General features: G+C 46.6%; 1 protein-coding gene across 1 annotated transcript in view; it reads left to right on the plus strand.

Moving 5' to 3' along the window:
• Positions 1 to 21,511, plus strand: part of PIK3CA (phosphatidylinositol-4,5-bisphosphate 3-kinase catalytic subunit alpha) — a 32,681-nt gene extending 11,170 nt beyond the window's left edge. The window contains exons 9-21 of the mRNA XM_014593377.2: positions 6 to 99; positions 1,698 to 1,822; positions 2,660 to 2,741; positions 3,042 to 3,206; positions 3,575 to 3,678; positions 5,516 to 5,687; positions 11,015 to 11,121; positions 11,621 to 11,742; positions 12,749 to 12,827; positions 16,667 to 16,837; positions 17,804 to 17,921; positions 18,024 to 18,175; positions 19,427 to 21,511. Coding sequence (XP_014448863.2) covers positions 6 to 99; positions 1,698 to 1,822; positions 2,660 to 2,741; positions 3,042 to 3,206; positions 3,575 to 3,678; positions 5,516 to 5,687; positions 11,015 to 11,121; positions 11,621 to 11,742; positions 12,749 to 12,827; positions 16,667 to 16,837; positions 17,804 to 17,921; positions 18,024 to 18,175; positions 19,427 to 19,697 — 1,762 coding nt within the window. The 3' untranslated portion in view covers positions 19,698 to 21,511. The remainder of the gene's footprint in view (positions 1 to 5; positions 100 to 1,697; positions 1,823 to 2,659; positions 2,742 to 3,041; positions 3,207 to 3,574; positions 3,679 to 5,515; positions 5,688 to 11,014; positions 11,122 to 11,620; positions 11,743 to 12,748; positions 12,828 to 16,666; positions 16,838 to 17,803; positions 17,922 to 18,023; positions 18,176 to 19,426) is intronic.
• Positions 21,512 to 21,673: the final 162 nt, after the last annotated feature.

Genomic DNA, 21,673 nt, shown 5'->3' on the forward strand with positions numbered 1-21,673 from the left:
AGCAGTGTTGTGAAGTTTCCGGATATGTCTGTGATCGAAGAGCATGCCAACTGGTCTGTGTCCCGCGAGGCAGGATTTAGTTACTCCCACGCAGGACTGGTAAGGGCTCGCTGAGTTTAAGTATTCATCACAAAGTGTGGGTTCAGACGTAGATGCCACGGGGACAAGGACCACGTCGTAGCGGTCCTCGCGTGGGCATGGTGAGCTCCGGGAGAGAATCGCAATGGAGTAAAATGGTCTGGATGCCTTCATGTGAGCCATTACAAAGAGCCGAAGAGGAGACTAGCAGATGGCATAATGGTTACATCTCTGGGCTCCCTTGTAGTTGACCACGGTTCAAGTCCCAGACCTGGCAGTTTAAACTCAGGCCAGGTGCATGTGCATGTGTGCCCAAAATCTGGAGAGGAGAACAGAGGAGAATAGACTGCGGCATGGCCATCCCCCCAGGGAGTGATTTCTCACTTTCTGTCTGTCTCTCTCTACCTCTCCTGCCGAAAAATCTCTCTAAAAAAAAATAGCTGTAAAGGGGACCAGCAGATTGTGTAGCAGTTAGGTCTCTGGACTCCCACATGGCTGATCGTTTCGAGTCCCAGACCCAGTGACTTGAAACTCACAGCAGGCACGTGTACACATGTGCCCAAGATCCGAGGGGAATGGCCGAGAAGGGACTGCGATGTGGCCATCCTCCAAAGGGGGTGATTTCTCACTTTCCCTCTCACTGTCTCTGTCTCTGGCAAGCATATGCACCCTGAGGCACAAACCTGCCCCCAGGTCAAAAAGGGTAAAATGGGCCAGCAGGTGGCACGGTGGCTAAGGCACTGGCCTCCCACGTGGTTAAGTGCGGTTTGAGTCCCAGACCCAGTGACTTGAAAACACACTGGCTACATGTTGCATGCGTGCCCGAAATACGGAGAGGACAGTGGGAAGAAGGGGATTGCAGCGTGGCCGTCACCCATAGGGGCGGTTTCTCCCTCTCTTCCTTCATCTCTCCAGCTCTATCGCCCCATGGCAGAAACCTAAAATAAAAAGGACTGAAATGGCCATTTTGAGGGTTCTGTGATTGTTTTGTGTGGTAGGATAATATACAATTGCAATTGTTCACTCTAAATTTAATATGTCTACATTTAAAAGGAATAAACATAGAACTTGGTATTATATAAAAGTTACGTCGTTTTCTTTTCAGTTTCCTAATACTCAGTGTACGCTGTTGTAACAGGATGTTTCTTTCCCTTTATTTATTTCTTATTTTAAAATTCAAAAGTTGTTTAAGGATTATAAGAATGCTTTCAGGCTAGGAATGTCAAAGTTTACATTATTTTTATTTTGCTGATTCTTACTATACGAGAAGCATTAGCAGATTAGTTCATAGAATACGAGGAAGGGCCTTCGTCAGGAAATGAGCTAAGTATTCCCCATCAGTCTTTTCCTTGATGAACTCGGACCGTTACTGCTCTGCCTGTGGCTGGTGGTGATATTAACCAAGTTAATTACTGAATCTGTTCCATATATATTGTGTCTTAAATGGATCCTTCCCTGTCTCTGAAGATAAAGTCTCACAGGAAGAATAAATCGTTTACAACAGCTAATAAATAATGTAAAGTTTATTTAACTCGAATTTGCTCTTTTTGTAGATCACTCATGAGTCTGGGGGTGAAATTGGCAAAGAATACTATATAAAATATCACTTTATGTTACAGAGTAACAGACTTGCTAGAGACAATGAGTTAAGAGAAAATGACAAAGAACAGCTCCGAGCCATCTGTACCCGAGACCCCCTCTCTGAAATTACGGAGCAAGAGAAAGATTTCCTGTGGAGCCACAGGTGAGCGCAGAGCCTCGGGCCTCCCTGACTTCGCGGGAGAGGGCCTGCTGCCCTGGCCTGCCTGTTCCCCTGTCCCTGGCCAGGGTGGGTAAGACGCCATTGACCCGACTTTCAAATGATAAACGTTGCCTCTTACAGCATTAGGGGTAGGTCAGCATTTCCGGAAAGTCACTGCCTTGTGCGTACTTTGCAGTGAGCTTTTCTAAAATTCTAAATCCCTGATACAATTTTTTTCAGGATTTTTTTAAAAATTCTAAATCTCTGAGATGATTTTTTTTTAGAATTTTTAAAGTAAAATTCAAGATTAAAAAAATGCCCTGTGGCTTTGATCAAAGTGTGAGTCAGCTGGTCCAGATGCTGCGTTTTCACTGTCCCACGCACTTGCACAGTCGTTTTGCACTCAGGAAGGTGCTGCCCTTGATAAACGGCACGAGTATGTTTAAATAAGCAGCTGAGGCACATTTCTGCAGGAGTCTTTCCAAACGCAAGCCGTGCGGTCAGTGTGGCGGGGCCGTGGCTGGTCCGTGTCACCAGAGTCGGGCTCGGCCCAGCAGTCTGTCCGCCCTGAGCCCTGGAGCATCGCAGCTTCAGCGCCGCCCCCGCCCCGACCTCCCTTCTGCCCTCTGCCTTGCAGCTGTGTGAGTGTGAGTGTGTCTGTGCACAGACATCGGGCAGGAGGGTTAAGCGGGTATCATCTGAGTTTCAAAAGGGGCTAGTAAAGGTGAAAAGAAAATGTTTGGAACTTCTTAATGATTGCAGCATCGAAGAGTTAGACGTCCAGGCCTTTTGAGTAACACGCAAGAATGTTTTTTATTTTGTTTTGTCTTTCTCACACAGACACTATTGTGTAACTATCCCTGAAATTCTACCCAAATTGCTTCTGTCTGTTAAATGGAACTCTAGAGATGAAGTAGCCCAGGTAAATGCATGTTCCGGATTACTGAATAACTGCTGTGCAAAATTGGTATGTCACTCCAGTCGTTTCCTCTCAGAAAGTCTGCACCAATCTGAGATACAGGAGAGGCTGTGTTAAACTAGTTACTGATGGTAGGGTAGTGGAGAGGAACCCCACCCATTCCCACAGGTAAGCTAACTCAGCGCTGAGAACCTTAGGCAGATCTTTAGCATGCCTGTTACCGACTTTTCCGCTCGGCAGTGAGGACAGGGTACTCACGGCTGCCTCTCCGTTTCCGGTGCCCGCCGGCTCTCCCGTGCACAGATGTACTGCCTGGTCAAGGACTGGCCTCCCATCAGGCCGGAGCAGGCGATGGAGCTTCTGGACTGTAACTACCCAGACCCCATGGTTCGAGGCTTTGCTGTTCGATGCTTGGAAAAATATTTAACAGATGACAAACTGTCTCAGTACCTGATTCAGCTGGTGCAGGTAAAACAGAGTAACAAAAAGTCATGTTTTATTTCAGTCCAACAACTTCCAAAATCTACTACATTACCTTGCTTTATTTTGAAAAAATCCCGTTTTACGGGCCAGTGGGTGGCATGGTGGTAAGGTGCTGGACACCCTCAGGGCCGAGCACTGTGTAGTCCTGAACCTGGCACTGGCTTTCCTTCTCCCCTCTCGGTCTCTGTCTCTGGTGCGCATATATCCCCTATAGTGAGGGGAAAACATAATAATATTACATTAAATTAATAATTCTCTTTTTAAAAAGTTTTATGACCAATGTTCTGTCTGAAAATTTTTCTTTATATGCAGAAACTATCCCTGGTTTATTTGCTTATTTTTTAATTCCCTAGGTTCTAAAATATGAACAATATTTGGATAACTTGCTTGTGAGATTTTTACTCAAAAAAGCATTGACTAATCAAAGGATTGGGCACTTTTTCTTTTGGCATTTAAAGTTAGTAGTTATTATCATATTATTTAGATTATAATATTGTTTTATTTCTTAATAGACATATAAATATATATTGCTTTCAGACTTTCATTTTTGTTCAGCTATAAGAGTTTCCGTTACTGGAAGTATATTGTACCAGTGATAAGCTTCCCCTCAATGTTTTCTCTTTGAAATTAAATGCGCAGTAAAGTCTGACACTGAATTTTATACATGAATGAGAGCTGAAGTATTTTTTAAAGATTTTGGTTTGGGGGCCAGCAGGTGGCATGGTGGTTAAGACACTGGACACTTCCACATAGCCAACCACAGTTCCAGCCTGGACCTGGTGGCTTGTTTTCTCACTTTCCTTCTCTCTCTGTGTCTGTCTTTCCAGTCAAATGAAAGTAAATGAATGAATAATAAAAGTAAATAAATAATTTTTTTAAAAGATTTTGGTTCTATTTTAAGCAAAGTATTAAGCAAAGTAAAATTAGCTAAGTCCAGGTTAACATTGAAGCTTTCACTGTGTGTGGAATTAAAATATTCCAAAATGAAAAAAAATGTTACCTTGAAATTCAGAACAATAATGATAAAAATCTCATGTTTCCCCTAGAAAACAAGCTAGCTGAGAGTACAAACAGGGCCAGCCCTGTAGCCTAGTAGTTAAGGGAATCAGATCCCACATGGTTTAAATTCAGCCCCCCTCCCCCGAAATACACCAGGCACGTGTGAGATCACAGCCAGGATGGGACAGGAAGTAGAAGTGGAGGGACTGCAGCGTGGCCACTCCCAGAGGTGTGCTTCTCCTTCTCTGTTTCTGCCACCGTCTCTAGTGAGTGCATTACACCCTCTGGGAAGTTAGAAGAAGAAAGGTCACTTAACAGACTATGATATGTCTAGTACTCAGAGTTAGAAGTCAGAATCGTGTATGCTTTTATGAATTTAGAAACTGATTGTGTCTGTTTTTCTTTTCTTTTCTTTTTTTTTGAGAGGTTTTCACTATAGGGCATGTACACTCGCCAGAAAGACAGAGAGAGTCAGAGAGACAGAAAGTGAGAAATCACCCCCCAGGGGGGATGGCCACTCCGCAATCTCTTCTCCTTCATTCTCCTCTCGGGATCTTGGGCACACACGCACATGTGCCCAGCGTGAGTTTAAGCCACCAGGTCCAGGACGTGAACCGCGGTCGACTACATGGGAGTTCAGCAACATAGCCATTGCGCTAACTTCTGGTCCCTGTGTGTGTTTTTCTTTAATGTTGAAATGAAAACTGGACGTCAGCACCATAGGACAGTGGTTGAGTGCTGGGGGGGGGGCTGGGTCCCCATGGTTGGGGACACTGGACAGCTGTGCATTCAGGCCCCAGGTCTTGACAGGAGAAGAAATGGAGGGCATAGAATTGCAGTGTGCCCACACCCCCGGGGCGTCCTCTCTCTCACTCCTCCGCCCTCTTTCTGGTGAGCGCACACACCCTATGACAATAAAAACAATTTTTTTAATTAAGAAAAAAAGATGGGACGTCGAGGCTAGGTTTACAGCGAGCCTAGAGACGGTCAGGAAGAGTGCTGTGCCTAAGACGCCCCCCGCCCACTGTATTTCTGTGTCCCACCCCCTTTTTCATGTCTTGTGTCTTGTGCTGAGATTAGCAAAGGAGCAGTTGAAATAAAGCTGAGAGCTAGTTATCGATTAAATTCGTGTGTAGGAGCTTCTAACGATAGACTTTGAAACATTTACTTTAGTATGATTGTAACATTGTTTAGATTTACAAAATAAGGTTTTACATCTTCTTTAAAAAGTGAGAGATGTACTCACTTAAAACCATACGTATTGTTTTAATTTTTATCTCGCACTGTTCTCTTAGATCCGAGATGCACAACAAAACGGTGAGCCAGAGGTTCGGCCTGCTCTTGGAGTCCTATTGCCGAGCGTGTGGGATGTACCTGAAGCACCTGAACAGGCAGGTCGAGGCCATGGAGAAGCTCATCAACCTGACGGACATTCTGAAACAGGAGAAGAAGGACGAGACGCAGAAGGTGCGTGGCCGCTGCGGGTGAGGCCCTTGTCAGTGCCCGGGCAGTGCCAGTCAGGAGCCTGGCGTGCACACAGGTCGCCTTGGAAGCAGCAGCTGAGGGTGGACCTGAGCCCCACTCCCAGCCGTAGCCTTAGCAGCACTCGGGCTCTTAGAGTCATCCTTCTGGTCCCCGGAACAGGAGCCGTGTTCTCCTGAGGGGCTGCTGGGAGTGGAACTGCGGACTCGGCGCAAGACCCTATATTGCTTTCAGACTTTCATTTTTGTTCAGCTATAAGAGTTTCCGTTACTGGAAGTATATTGTACCAGTGATAAGCTTCCCCTCAATGTTTTCTCTTTGAAATTAAATGCGCAGTAAAGTCTGACACTGAATTTTATACATGAATGAGAGCTGAAGTATTTTTTAAAGATTTTGGTTTGGGGGCCAGCAGGTGGCATGGTGGTTAAGACACTGGACACTTCCACATAGCCAACCACAGTTCCAGCCTGGACCTGGTGGCTTGTTTTCTCACTTTCCTTCTCTCTCTGTGTCTGTCTTTCCAGTCAAATGAAAGTAAATGAATGAATAATAAAAGTAAATAAATAATTTTTTTAAAAGATTTTGGTTCTATTTTAAGCAAAGTATTAAGCAAAGTAAAATTAGCTAAGTCCAGGTTAACATTGAAGCTTTCACTGTGTGTGGAATTAAAATATTCCAAAATGAAAAAAAATGTTACCTTGAAATTCAGAACAATAATGATAAAAATCTCATGTTTCCCCTAGAAAACAAGCTAGCTGAGAGTACAAACAGGGCCAGCCCTGTAGCCTAGTAGTTAAGGGAATCAGATCCCACATGGTTTAAATTCAGCCCCCCTCCCCCGAAATACACCAGGCACGTGTGAGATCACAGCCAGGATGGGACAGGAAGTAGAAGTGGAGGGACTGCAGCGTGGCCCCTCCCAGAGGTGTGCTTCTCCTTCTCTGTTTCTGCCACCGTCTCTAGTGAGTGCATTACACCCTCTGGGAAGTTAGAAGAAGAAAGGTCACTTAACAGACTATGATATGTCTAGTACTCAGAGTTAGAAGTCAGAATCGTGTATGCTTTTATGAATTTAGAAACTGATTGTGTCTGTTTTTCTTTTCTTTTCTTTTTTTTTGAGAGGTTTTCACTATAGGGCATGTACACTCGCCAGAAAGACAGAGAGAGTCAGAGAGACAGAAAGTGAGAAATCACCCCCCAGGGGGGATGGCCACTCCGCAATCTCTTCTCCTTCATTCTCCTCTCGGGATCTTGGGCACACACGCACATGTGCCCAGCGTGAGTTTAAGCCACCAGGTCCAGGACGTGAACCGCGGTCGACTACATGGGAGTTCAGCAACATAGCCATTGCGCTAACTTCTGGTCCCTGTGTGTGTTTTTCTTTAATGTTGAAATGAAAACTGGACGTCAGCACCATAGGACAGTGGTTGAGTGCTGGGGGGGGGGCTGGGTCCCCATGGTTGGGGACACTGGACAGCTGTGCATTCAGGCCCCAGGTCTTGACAGGAGAAGAAATGGAGGGCATAGAATTGCAGTGTGCCCACACCCCCGGGGCGTCCTCTCTCTCACTCCTCCGCCCTCTTTCTGGTGAGCGCACACACCCTATGACAATAAAAACAATTTTTTTAATTAAGAAAAAAAGATGGGACGTCGAGGCTAGGTTTACAGCGAGCCTAGAGACGGTCAGGAAGAGTGCTGTGCCTAAGACGCCCCCCGCCCACTGTATTTCTGTGTCCCACCCCCTTTTTCATGTCTTGTGTCTTGTGCTGAGATTAGCAAAGGAGCAGTTGAAATAAAGCTGAGAGCTAGTTATCGATTAAATTCGTGTGTAGGAGCTTCTAACGATAGACTTTGAAACATTTACTTTAGTATGATTGTAACATTGTTTAGATTTACAAAATAAGGTTTTACATCTTCTTTAAAAAGTGAGAGATGTACTCACTTAAAACCATACGTATTGTTTTAATTTTTATCTCGCACTGTTCTCTTAGATCCGAGATGCACAACAAAACGGTGAGCCAGAGGTTCGGCCTGCTCTTGGAGTCCTATTGCCGAGCGTGTGGGATGTACCTGAAGCACCTGAACAGGCAGGTCGAGGCCATGGAGAAGCTCATCAACCTGACGGACATTCTGAAACAGGAGAAGAAGGACGAGACGCAGAAGGTGCGTGGCCGCTGCGGGTGAGGCCCTTGTCAGTGCCCGGGCAGTGCCAGTCAGGAGCCTGGCGTGCACACAGGTCGCCTTGGAAGCAGCAGCTGAGGGTGGACCTGAGCCCCACTCCCAGCCGTAGCCTTAGCAGCACTCGGGCTCTTAGAGTCATCCTTCTGGTCCCCGGAACAGGAGCCGTGTTCTCCTGAGGGGCTGCTGGGAGTGGAACTGCGGACTCGGCGCAGCCCCTGCCGTGGTCCCCAGAACCGGGAGGTGCCAGTGAGTCCCCGACCCTCTGCCTACCCTCCCCTTCCCCTGGAGAGCCCGAAGCACTCAGTGACTCATTCCTTGTTCAGGCGCTCGCTGTGGGCAGTGACCGTGACGAGGACGCGTGGAGGGAATCCGCCTGCTCTTAGCGAGTCCCGTGGCAGAGAAAGTAGAGTCCCAGCACTGGGCGGGTTCTCGCAGTGTCTTCCTTAAGGTTACTCGAAGGAAGGGAAGAAAATAAAACTTCAAAAGAAAGTTACTGTGGGCCAGCCTGCGGCCCAGTGGCTAAGGGCCGAATCCCACATGGCTGCTGACAGTTCTGTCCCAACCCAGAGACTTGAAAAACACGCTGGGCATGTGTGCAGGCGTGTCCTGAACCCCGGCTGGGTGGAGAAAGGATTGTGGTTGGCCAACTCCACTGGGGCAGGGTGCTTTCCTCACTCACTCTCTCACGTTAGCAAGCACATGCACCCTTTGAGAAGAAAATTTCAAAGAAAAATTTAAATGTCGTATTTAAATCGTAAGACTATTTCAGATGTCAAATGGTATCTGCCTGAGTTTGTTTCATTGAGGCTGTGGCATGTGAGTTCATATACAGGGTACTAGAAAATAATAGTGCTGTTTCTGATGCTGGAATTTATGGGTAAGGCTGCCCTGAAAGCAAAATTTATAACTGAGCTAAGGAAAAACACGAAATGTTAGAACATGTGTAAATACAGACATTTCTTCAGAGCTGGGGCTTTCCTGTCACTAGCTGGCTACGGTACAGCAGAGTGATCAAGTGAAATGCATTTCTGAGATCGTCACTGCCTTAAATGCGATTGTGGTAGAGACGTGAAATCGTAGCCATAAAGCAGTTACTTTTAGTGACTTGGCGTTCTATCAGAATGAACAGTAAAGTACGTGAAGCCCCGTGGTAATGTTAGGGTGGACAGTGATAGAAAAAGAAACGCCTTCCCATGAGCAGAAGCTATGAGGTCGTCGGGAGTCATGGTGTGTTTTTCTGTGCTGTTCTATACCAAAGTGAGTCTTGACTTTAACGACCAGCACTTAACGGTAACGAGACTGTGTAGCTCTTCGCGTGTACTCTGCATGGAAAGAAGACTCGGGCTAGCCCTGCGGGCTAGTGGTTAAGGGAGCCAGCTCTCACACAGCTGTCTGGGCTGCGTGGGTCCTGGTCCCGGCAGCTTGAAAACCACAGTAGGCACGTGTGCTCACATGCCCAGATCCCAGCAAGATGGAGATGTGGAAGGAGGATTGTGGCCAGGCCACATCCCCTGGGAGGTTCTCTCTCCTCCTCTCTCTTTCTCTGTTTCTCTCTGACAAGTGCACCCACCGTCTGGCAGTGGGGAGGAGGGGATTTTATTACTAAAACTCCAGCATGAAAATTAATTTATTATGGGGCCAGCAGGTGGCATGGTGGTGAAAGCACTGGATCCCACATGGCCAGCCGTGGTTTGAGTCCTGGACCTAATGACTTACTTTCTCACTTTCCCTCTCTTTCTCTTGGTCTCACTCTAGCTCTGTCCCTTGCTAATCACATTTAGATAAATAAATAAATAAAGTTAAATAAAATAATTCTTTAAAAAATTTATTTATTGTGAATTCTTAGCCTCCAGCTTCTTTTTTTCCCCACTCACATTTTTTAAAACATTTACTAGAAGGAGCATGCATTCTCCAGGTATAGACAGAGAGACTGAAAAGCCCCCAGGAGGGATGGCTGTGCTCCAGTCCTCCGTCCTCCTCCTGGGATCTGGGGCACACAGGCACATGCTCCCAGTGTGTTTTTCAAGCCACCAGGTCAAGACTTGAACCGCAGAGTCAGCCATGTGGAATCCAACCACTGAACTGCCATGCCACTGGCTGGCCCTGTATTTTCTTCTTCTTTTTTTAAAGAATTACTTTATTTAACTATTATTTATTTTAATTTGTTCAGAGAGGGGGAAAGAGAGAGAGAGAGAAAGTGAGAAAGCAAGCTGCCAGGGCCAGGACTTGAACTGCGGTCGGCCATGTGGGAGTCCAGCCCCCTCAAGCACCACGCCACCTGCCAGCCCCTGACCCTATATTTTTAATAGATGGAACTTTTCTAAAATAAAATGCCAGATTTTGCTGGCTCGCTCGGTGGTCTGTGCTGCGGCTTGGCTTGAATCGTTAATGAGAGGTCTCTTTGTAGCGATCTGCTCAGACCTTCAGGTCCCTCCTCAGCAGCTTCTCACAACCTCGCTGGACCCTCTGCCCACCAGAGGGTGAATGGGGGTTTTCTGAAAGCGTGGGGTAGCTAAGGTAGCACGGACTTCATTTTCCCTCTAGTGTAAGGGTCAGCTCCTGTTCCCTTGAAGGGCCAGATAGTAAATCCTTCAGATTTGCAGGCCGTGTGATCTGTGCCTTACCTGCTCACCTGTGCTGTTCTGGTGTGGAGGCAGCCAATATGGGAGGGGGGGCATCACCAAACTTGTAGAAAATCAAGTCAAATGGGATTATTAGTTTACTCTGATGCTCAACGTGGCAGTACGTGCAGCTCTTTCATAGCCTGCCTCTTCCTGGCGCCTTCTGCAGGCCTCGTCCTGTGTGCTGCGTAGGTACGGCTGAAGTCCAACGCAGCCTGATTTGCAAGACTGGCAGCTGGCCCACAGGCCAGGCCCGGTGGTCATGCTCGAGAGCCGGACCTTGCCCTGCCCAGGCAGGTTCGCTGTCACGTGTGAGGACACCATGCTGCCACTCCTGTCCCTCCCTGGGCTGTGCTGCCCTGGGTCGTAGAAACCTGCAGTTGGGAGGAGCCCTCCAGGAGACAGACTCAAAGGCTGCCCATGCTGAGGCCCCAGTGCGTGAGAGAGACCAGTGGGTCCTCGCACGTGTGGGAGAGGGGTTTCTAGCTGTGCCGCTGTCTGTCTTACCAGGTACAGATGAAGTTTTTGGTAGAACAGATGAGGCGGCCAGACTTCATGGATGCCCTCCAGGGCTTTCTGTCTCCTCTCAACCCCGCTCATCAGCTGGGAAACCTCAGGTGAGCTGCTTCAGGGGCTCTGCTGGTGTACCCGGCTGGGTGCCTTCCTGGGTGAGGTCCGGCAGAGGTCGAAGCGTAATTGTAATCAGGATGGCAGTGCTGTCTCCCGCCAGCGTCCTGCTCTGCAAAGTGCAGTGGAGAAGCACCTGCTCAGAGCTGCGTGACTCAGAATGAGTTCTCCTGCTTTCCTATTAGACTTTAAACCTTCCTGTGGCCACAGTTGCTGGGTCATAGGAGAAGAGACGGGATGCAAAATCTATAAAACTAATGTGTTTCTATATTTCTTGAAAATTATATACTATTATATTTAAAAAGTTAAAGGTTAGTGTTTTCTTTCTTTATATTCCCTAGAAGTGAATTCATAAATAAAAATTGAGGAGAAAGCTTAAAATGTTTGTAATACTTCAAAATATTATGCTATGTATAGAATTTTTAAATTTGAGGGTTAAAAGAATAACAAAACTAAGGTACTTGATAAACTCTCATACTGTTTTCAAAGGCTTGAAGAGTGTCGAATCATGTCCTCGGCAAAAAGGCCTCTGTGGCTGAACTGGGAGAACCCAGACATCATGTCCGAGTTACTGTTTCAGAACAACGAGATCATCTTTAAAAATGGGGATGGTAAGGAGGAGCACTAGCGAGCTTGAGGTGCGCGCATTCAGCCCCCTCTTTACACACGGTGTTCATGAACTCCGAGAACCATTGAACCATTTAAGGAACACACAGGTGATAAAATGTATCAGACGAATGTCTCCCCTCTGCAGTACACACATGTGGTTATTGGAAAGAAGTGCGGCGTGGCATCAGTCCTGAAGTCAGCTTCTGACTGTCATATGCTTCTCTGTCATTTGTGTGGACGGTGTAACACCCATTCATTCCATAAATACCCCATTGGTGGGTGCTGAGTTTGTAGCGTAAGTAAAAGAAATCCCTACCCTCCTGAAGCTTAGATTCCATCAGGAGAAAGAGAAGCATTAAACGGTTACAGCAATGAGATTTCACCCACGGCACAGGGAAAGCAGAGTCCACTCTCAGACCGTATAAAAGAAGGTCCAGGTGTATTTGGGGGCAGGCTGTCGGGCGAGACGGGATATCAGCAGCAGGTTCGGGGGGTGGCGTGTCGGCCGTGCGAGCTCTTTGATCTCGGTGTTTTGATGCGCACGTCCAGGGCTGGCTGTGGTGTGGGTCTCAGAACCAGCAGCTGGCCAACACGCCAGACACACGTGTGCACCTGAATCCCGACAGGATGGAGAGGTGGTGGAAAAGGGACCATGACCGCCCCATGGCGGGCGTGGGGCTGCATTCACGTGCTGTCTCTGGTGAGCACATGCGCTCTGGCAACAAGCTTTTAAAAAGACATATATTGAAATCTAGTGATTCAGAAACATACTTTAAATGTTTTAACTTAATATTTTGTGAAATTAGGAGTTCACAAAAAAGTTCACTTCTCCTGTACTACACAGATAAATTTATGCACATACTTTAGAAATGGGTTAATCAGAATATTGCTTTCTTGTCAGTTACTTTGAAGAATAAACACAGCTTTATTTGTGTTCCGTTCAAAGACAGCATGAGCCACAGATTTGCACTGTGGGCACTGAGTGGTGATACGTATGTTTAATTTCAGATTTACGGCAAGATATGCTGACACTTCAGATTATCCGCATCATGGAAAACATCTGGCAAAGTCAAGGTCTTGATCTTCGGTAGGTAAACAGCAAGGCAACTCGTGTTGAAAGTCCTCCCGACAAAGTAAACTGCTAGTAAATACTAGTTACAGAGGCATAGCTCCATTAAGAATAGCTGCCGCGGGAGTTAGCAGTGGCGAGGGTGCGTTGGGACTTCGTCTGTCTTCCTCCTACGTGATGTACAAAAGAAAGGAGACCCAGCCAGGCAGGCAGAGCCAGCTCTAAAAAGCTAGTCCAGACTGCAGCGCTGGAGTGTTGCCATGGAGACACAAAGGTCATTCAGAAATTGGTAGTTTCAAAGAATGCTTCAGGACTGGCAGATGGCATAGTGGCTATGTCACTGGGCTCCCACATAGCAGGCCGCGGTATGAGCCCCAGACCCACTGGCTTGAAACTCACGCTGGGCGTGTGCATGCGTACCCAAAATCCCGAGAGGAGACTAGAGAAGGGATTGAGGTGTGGCCATCCCCCCTGGGGGGTGATTTCTCGCTTTCTGTCTCTCTGTCTCTCAGGCGAGTGCACACGGCCTATAGGAAAAGTCTCTCTTAAATAAATACATACATACATAGTAGCTAATATATGCAGATGTATCATTTACAAATAGTAGTACCCTTTTATTGCCAAAAAAAAAAAAAAGCGGCTGTTTCTAGCACACTGCCGACCACACAGGGTTAAGTTGTCACTTCCAAGTCCTTGACTCCTGATTGTGCACTTCCTGTCACTTTCAAAGATACTGACTGTCACCTGGCCAGGTTTCCTTCTCTGCTATGATTTCCTGTGTGGTGAGAGATTCGCAGGCAGTCGCCCCGGGTTAGGGAGCCCGGGAGCCTCTACCCGCACCTGGTCAGGACAGCCTCGCTGTGAATCAGCCTCATGCTGGAGCGTCAGGCGTTAAGTGGGCCATTAGAAACGTAGTGGGTTTTCAGCTTCGTGTTTTCTAAATTCTTTTAACTCAAGTGAGCTTTAGTGAAAGGTTTTACTTGAAGTTTAATTTTAAGTAAAAATGCTTAATTTGACTAACATCATGGCAGCTTTTTCATTCAGACGTGGCAAAGGTGTAGCTCTGAGTTAGACTTTCCAACTGCATGTGCCGTTTACCTAGCAGGTGTACAGAGCAGCGTGACTCTTGAGTCGGTGCAGGGATGAGCATACAGCTTCACGAAGCTTCCCTGCTTTCCAAGAGAGGCAGAGCAAGATTTGGAACGAGAAATAGCCAACGGGGTAGGAGTACCAGAATGAGAGATTCGCAGGACCCAGAGGGGAGGGGAGGCATGGCAGCTTCAGGGCCAGGCGTGCGGGGTGGCGGTCCGCGGGTCGGAAGCAGGGAGAGGTCCTTGCTTGATGGCCCGGCCAGCGGTGGCAAGAGCCAGCTCAGCAAAGCAGTGTCAGAGAACCCAGGCCCTGTGAGATTAAGCAAAAAGATGGAAACGAGTGTGGACCATTTGAGGGACTTGAGTAAAGACCCAGAGTCCATAGTCTGAGTGCTTACCGCCAGGCTGACTGTCCACATCTCCAACCTGCACCCCACTTCCTGCCTAGTACTCCCTGTGGTAAGTCCTCTGCATCCATGGTGCTTCTGTCAAGCAGAAACAGTTCTGAGATTGAGTTGTGAGTTGAACTAGCTGCATTTTTCAGAAATACTGTTTTTACTGGGCCCAGCAGATGGCGTGGTAGTTAAGGGCACTGGACTCCCACATGGCCAACCACGGGTTGAATCCTGGACCTGGCAGCTTGCTTTCTCACTTTCTCTCTCTCTCACTCTCTGTCCCTCTCTGGTCAAATGAAAATAAATAAATAAAGTTTTTTAAAATCCTTTTTAAAAAAAGGAAATACTATTTTTACTTTAAAAATAAGTAATAAGCTACAGTCATTCAGACATGGCACTTGGCAGGCAGTTTCTTGAGGATGGACACATTGCCCACACTGTCACCGAAACAACCGGGGCAATATTTGTTGCCGGTGACAACATTTGAGCTTTCAAGCAAAAAAGGGAATTTTGAAAATCTTGCGTCTGCCACTGAAGATCACAAGTTCTCCAAACTTAAGAGACTTTTCTGATGAGGTGGTGGTAATGGTCACCATTGTCGCTTTTTAGTGCGGTGTGAGGCAAAGTGTCGGTGTTTGGAAGACGTGCACGATTCAGTGCACTCACTCCTCCCAGTGCTCAGTGCAGGCCCTGCACAGCCCTGCGTGGCAGATAGCCCGTTCTCAGGCAAGACAGACTGGGTTTTGGCTTTTTCGTTTGTTTTCTTTTTTAATGAGACAGAGAAGCAGCAGAAGGGGCTGGGGTGGTGTTTTTCCAGGCCCGCACCCTCACAGCCGGACTCAGGTCAGTCTGTGAAGTATGACGGCTTGGCGGCACTGTGTCAGGGTCCATACCTGCCCGCACCCTCACAGCCGGACTGGCAGGTCAATCTCGGCGTGGTGGCATGACAGATACGACAATGCGGCATCAGATTCCATAGTGCAGCTTGCGAGACTATTTCTTGTCACGTTTTGGAATCCTATCAAAGAAAACGATCTGAGAGACTGCTAAGTGCTCCTTTTCTTTTCGGCTACCTCTCTGTGCAAGGCCAGCTTTTCTTCATGTATTTCAGTTAAAACATTGCATTAGATTGAATACTGAAGCATATATGAAAATCCAGTTGGGCACTATGAAGCCAGACATTTAAATAATTTGAAAAGCGGTGTCATTTTTCTCCCGGAATTTTTTTAAAAATGCAGTCATCCCTCTGTGTCTGTGAGGGATTAGTTTCGGAACCTCCCTCAGATACCAGCACCTACAGACGCGTTATACAAAGTGGCATCGCGTTTGCATGTAACTTACACGTATCTTCTGTGTACTTTAAGTTACACCCAGACTCTTCATGATAACGCACATGAGGCACAGCCACCTAGCCCGTCCGCTGTGCACGGCACACGGCGGCAGGGACACCCTCAGTCCACAGGGCAGAGGCCCCCGCAGCAGAGGGCTGGCCACAGTGGGCCGGCGTGTCTGGTCTTGCTTCCCAGTCTTGGTCCCTGCAGGCTGACATACTGAATGGGAATCCAGAGACAAATCATTCCTCAGTTCTGAATTGTGTACATCCCGTGGAATACCGAACCACACGCTGCCCCTGAGCAGGGCCCGCCCTCGGCCAGAGGGCGTATGCCGCGTGGACAGGGATATGCCTCTCAGTGGCACCCGTACGTGGCTGTCCTGGGGTCAGGTCAAGGACACACAGCACAGCCCCAGTTCAGTACTGCCCACGCTCCAGCCGTATGCTGGGATCTTCAGACACATCCCTGTGGATAAAAGGGGACTGCAGGTGTCCTGTTTCACAGAAGATATTATTTATATTAATACATGATGGTGGGACCAGCAGGTGGCTGGTGGTTAAGGTGCTGGACACTCCCACGTGGCCAACCAGGGTTTGAGTCCTGAATCTGGTGGCTTGCTTTCTCACTTCCTCTTTCTCGCATTCTCACCTTCTGTCTCTCTCTGGTCAAACTAAAAAAAATAAACAAACAAATGAATAAAACAAAATAAATAATTATAAAAAAAATGATGGTTTGTGATTTAATAATACTTTATTTTTATTTTTGAAGTCATAAATACCTGCGACATTTTAACTGCAGTGATAATTTCCTTCATGCTTTTATGACATACAGGTAAGTGCTTTCCTAACCGAAGGTTATAGTAAAGGGCAGGTTTTTCTAGGAATGTTTATCACACTGTAAGAAGGAAATGGGAAGTCAGGGTAAGACAGTAAAGGTGGTGCCTGACAAGCTCGCAAGGGGACTGTTCACGCCACGCCTATTAGACCCTTGCGCTTCGGTTCAGCCGTCTAAGGGTATGTGTCTCGCTCCTCTTTCAGAATGTTACCCTACGGCTGTCTGTCTATCGGTGACTGTGTGGGGCTCATCGAGGTGGTGAGAAACTCTCACACCATCATGCAGATCCAGTGCAAAGGCGGCCTGAAGGGGGCGCTGCAGTTCAACAGCCACACGCTGCACCAGTGGCTCAAAGACAAGAACAAAGGGGAGATGTGAGTCCTCCTCTTCTGTGCTGACTGAGCTCCCTGGAGGGGGCCTCGTAGGAGTGTGTGTGGGCTCCTCCTGGCCGGGCCAGGGACCGCAGTTGTGTTTACTTGGGGAAGAATGGTCAGGAATGGCCCCACAGCCTCACGGTAAGGGGCCAGACCCCAGTCTGCGGTCAAATCCTGGTTCCTCGAGAGGCAAGCCAGGCGTGTGTGCGTGCCTGAAATCCAGCAGGATGGAGAAACAGAGAAGGGATTGGAGCGTGACTGTGCCCCACCGGGACTGCATTTTCTCTTTCTCCCTCCCTCTGGTGAACACACACGCCCTCTGACCCCCCAAAAAAAGTATATGCTCAACTTTTGAAATATTTGTGATTATAATGTTTAAATGACTAGAATTGCTTATAACTTGGTAAAATCCTGCACATTCTCATGTGTCTAAAGCATGTTCTTACTGCTTACTTTTCTTTAGAAAAGTTATTATTGCACATTCAGAACCGTTGTGGACCAGCTGCTGGTGTGGCGGGCACGGGCAGCCGGAGCCCCTGGGGCTGGGTCCTAGCAAAACGTGCTGGCTGTGCGTGCATTCCCAAATCGCGCCAGCACAGGTCAAAGGGACGGGCACGGACCTCCACCTGGGGGTGCAGCCTTCCTTCTCCCCTCTCCATCCCCTCTGTCTGCAGCGGGGCGTGCTCCCTAAGCAGATTTTAAAAATAATTTTAATTCCTTGTTAAAATTATCAGGAAAAATTAATTTTACAATATTAGTATTTTTTCACCATGGGAAGAATTATGCTTTAGCAGGAGTCATCTAGAAATTTCCTTAAGAAATCTTGAAAACTTCAGAACCTCAAATTTTCTCAGCCCTTTGAACATAGCCGCTCCCTTCCCTGTCAGTGTTCTGTTCCGTGTGTAAGGGGACGCTTCACCGTCTTGTACCCGCGTGGTCTGCTCACGAACTGCCTCTGCTCCTTAGATACGATGCCGCCATTGACCTGTTCACACGCTCGTGCGCGGGGTACTGCGTCGCCACCTTCATCCTGGGGATTGGGGACCGCCACAACAGCAACATCATGGTGAAGGACGACGGGCAGGTAATGCCCTCCCTCTGCGCGTCCCTGAGTCTGCCAGCTGCTGTGTTGACAGGGAGGTATCTGCCCGTGTCACACGGTAACATGATTTCTTATTTTTGAAAGTTGTTTCATATAGATTTTGGACACTTTTTGGATCACAAGAAGAAAAAGTTTGGTTATAAACGAGAACGTGTGCCATTTGTATTGACACAAGATTTCTTAATAGTGATCAGCAAAGGAGCCCAAGAATGCACAAAAACAAGAGAATTTGAGAGGTAAGCTCAGAAACCAGAAGTACGAGGTAAAGAATTCTTGCTGTCCGGTGATAAGCAGCTGACATTCTCAAGCAATTTAAAAGCGTGCGTGCAGCCCTGTATGGTGGTACACACCTGTGAACTCAGCTGCCCCGGGGCTGGGCAGGAGGGCCAGGTTGAAGGGCAGCCTGGCTACAGGGTGAGGCTCTGCCCCCCACAACCACCTGTAAACTAGTATCAGCAGACTAAATTACAGCCTTTTTTTTTTTTTTTTTGGAGAGATTTTCGCTATAGGGCACGTGCGCTCGCCAGACAAACAGAGAGAGACATTAGAGACAGAAAGCGAGAAATCACCCCCCAGGGGGGATGGTCACGCCTTAATCCCTTCTCCTCCATTCTCCTCTCGGGATCTTGGGCACGCACGAACATGCCCCAGCATGAGTTTTAAGCCACCGGGTCCGGGACGCGAACCACGGTCGACTACGTGGGAGTCCAGTGATATAGCCATTACGCTAACTGCTGGTTCCCTACTAAATTACATCTTTAGCAACGACTAGAGATTTTAATGTTTTTGTTTGTGTGAGGCTATGAAGGAAAAATGGGAAAATCAATTTAATTTATTGAGCTAATTAAGCCCTAAAAAGAAAGTAATAGTTCACCTCATAAGCAGTAAAAGCTTTCGTCTATGCTGCTTGAATGATTGGACCCCACCATCATTACGTTGACAGATTTCAAACTATAGTGCTCAGAACAATACTCGTTAGTCATGTAACTTGAGGAAAGTTATTAACACCATGTTTATTCATAATTTTTCTTACCACCTTAAAGTAATCATTAGTCTATCTTAGACCTTAAAGTACTTGAAAATGAAAACTTCTACAGGACTTTGTTTCATCTATCCCTCGATCAGGTGTCAGGAGAGTCAGGACGTATCTTTCTATGCAGAATGCCTCCTGACTTTCCGATGACTCCGCGGCTCTGTCCTCCTCCTGATCTCAGCCCTAAAGCCTTGTGTATGAGCCAGCTCACACGTTTAAGAAGCACTTGGTAAATGCCTAACGTGTCAGGCCTGTTCTCGGTGCTGATGATAAAGCAGTAAACAAAATCCGTACCCTTGCAAAGTTTTCGTTCTGGTTGGGTAAGGGGACAGAAGGGCTGGCAGAAGAGTGTGCGTTGAACCGCTTCACTTGGGCCCACACTCCGACTGCCACGTGAGCGGGGACCGGACCACCAGCACCACTCGCTGCACACTGACCGGGCACTCACTTGCAGGTTCCAGGAGATGTGTTACAAGGCTTACCTTGCCATCCGGCAGCACGCCAACCTCTTCATCAACCTTTTCTCCATGATGCTCGGCTCTGGGATGCCGGAACTGCAGTCTTTTGATGACATTGCATACATTCGAAAGACCCTGGCCTTGGATAAAACTGAGCAGGAGGCTCTGGAGTACTTCATGAAGCAGATGAATGATGCACACCACGGCGGCTGGACGACAAAGATGGACTGGATCTTCCACACCATTAAGCAGCACGCGTTGAACTGAAAGCTCGCCCTCTCGATTCTACGTTGCACTGTTAACTGTCCAACAGGCAAAGACTGATTGCATAGGAATTGCACAATCCATGAACAGCATTAGACTACAGCAAGAACAGGAATGAAATACTATATAATTTAAATAATGTAAATGCAAACAGGGTTTGATAGCACTAAACTAGTTCATTTCAAAATTAAGCTTTAGAATAATGCGCAATTTCATGTTATGCCTTAAGTCCAAAAAGGTAAACTTTGAAGATTGTTTGTATCCTTTTTTAAAAAATAAAAACAAAAATTCCCAAAATATATAGAAATGATGGAGAAGGAAAAGGAATGAGGTTCTCTTGTCCTGCAGATGTTCTGTTTTGAAATGTGGACACAGAGGACAGTATGAATTAGACCCTAGGAGACCAGAGCTTATGTTAAAGAATGAGATCGGAAAAGAATGAGAGGTTCTGACCTTTCCACCACTGTTCAATTCTTAGCTTGAAGTGGGTTATTGGCTCCTTGTTTAATGAAGAGCAATGCTTGGGGTGGAAGGGACTCTTGAGATTTCACCAGAGACATTTTCTTTTTAATAAATCAAACCTTTGTGACAATTTGGGGTCTTATCTGCACAGTTTTGGAAGCAGTCACAAATGAGACCTGTTCTAACGTGGCGTTTTAGTTTTTGTTTTCTGGACAGTATTTACAAGGATCTGATTCTTATTTCCTAGGGAAATTCTGGGCTCCCACAAAGTAAAAACAAACAAAAAAGTATATTGTAGAAAAAGAAGGAGCAGGAATAGTCCTTGTTCCAAAATTGTACAGTATTCATCTTAAATTGATTTTTTCCTTCTTTTGCAATCGAACTGAATACATTTTTCATGCATGTTTTCCAGAGAATAGAAGTGAGTATTAATGTTATTAAAAAGATTATTTTTTTTATTAAAGGCTATTTATACTATAGAAACTATCATTAATATATATTCTTTATTTACATGATCTGCCCACAGCCGTGCGCTGTTTTGCACCCAGACGTACTTTCCGTAGCAGCGTGGACAGCTTTTCCCCTTGGTCTGTAGTGGAGGCTCGGGCACCATCCGTGTACACGGAGCCAGCGTGTACTGCTTGAGGAAAACAGGTCAAACTGCGTCCCCTTTCATTTCTTTTTCTGTTTTCACATGAATTCCCACCTTCTATCCCTTTTTATGTTGAGAATGGCTCAATCATATGAAATTCACACAGTTTAGATTATCTTGTGGGTTACTTAAACCCCGCTACTGAATTATGCTCATGAATAATACTTTATAATACGAGGGAATAGAAACCATGAACTTTTTATCTTTTTAAGCTAGTTATCCATATCTCAGTGGTAAAAGTAGGACATTAAACCGTTTTAAGATCATGTCCCATTTCCAGGTAGTCAGGGCTTACTCTCCAACTTCATTAATCTCATTCAAGCACAGGACACGTTCTTAAACATCTGAAAATTAACCCAAGATGCCGTGACTAATACTAGTCGTCATTCTAAAAGCCGATATTTTAACTCGTTTTTGAAATGAGTGATTAATGTCCTAGGAAATAGCTTTAGCAAATGTCAAGGTGCCACACCGAGAAAAGTGCAATAATTTACTGACAGTTTTCTAGAGTAGGCATGTTGTTGGAAAGCAGCTGTTCAGGGTGCACATTGTGTACTCCAGTAAAACATCACTTTAAAATCCTCGTTTATGAGAGCGGGCGCCTGTAGTAGAAGTGTGAATAGTGAACAAGGGACTCTAATACAAATACTCAGTACCGGCCTAGAACCCTTAGAGGGTGTGATTACAGGAGACCTCGGTACTTGACTAAAGCGTGTATATACTATTGCCAATAAGAAAGATAACCTGAGGCATAGGGGAACTTATTTCTGTGAATGTTTTGGAATTGTTAAACAATTTAAACTCTGTTTTAAGCAGGAAATCAGATTCTTTTGCAGGTATAGATTTCGTAACTGTCAGAGCGTCG

Source organism: Tupaia chinensis, unplaced genomic scaffold, assembly GCF_000334495.1.
Source record: "Tupaia chinensis unplaced genomic scaffold, TupChi_1.0 Scaffold140400_1, whole genome shotgun sequence".
NCBI classification, from domain to species: Eukaryota; Metazoa; Chordata; class Mammalia; order Scandentia; family Tupaiidae; genus Tupaia; species Tupaia belangeri.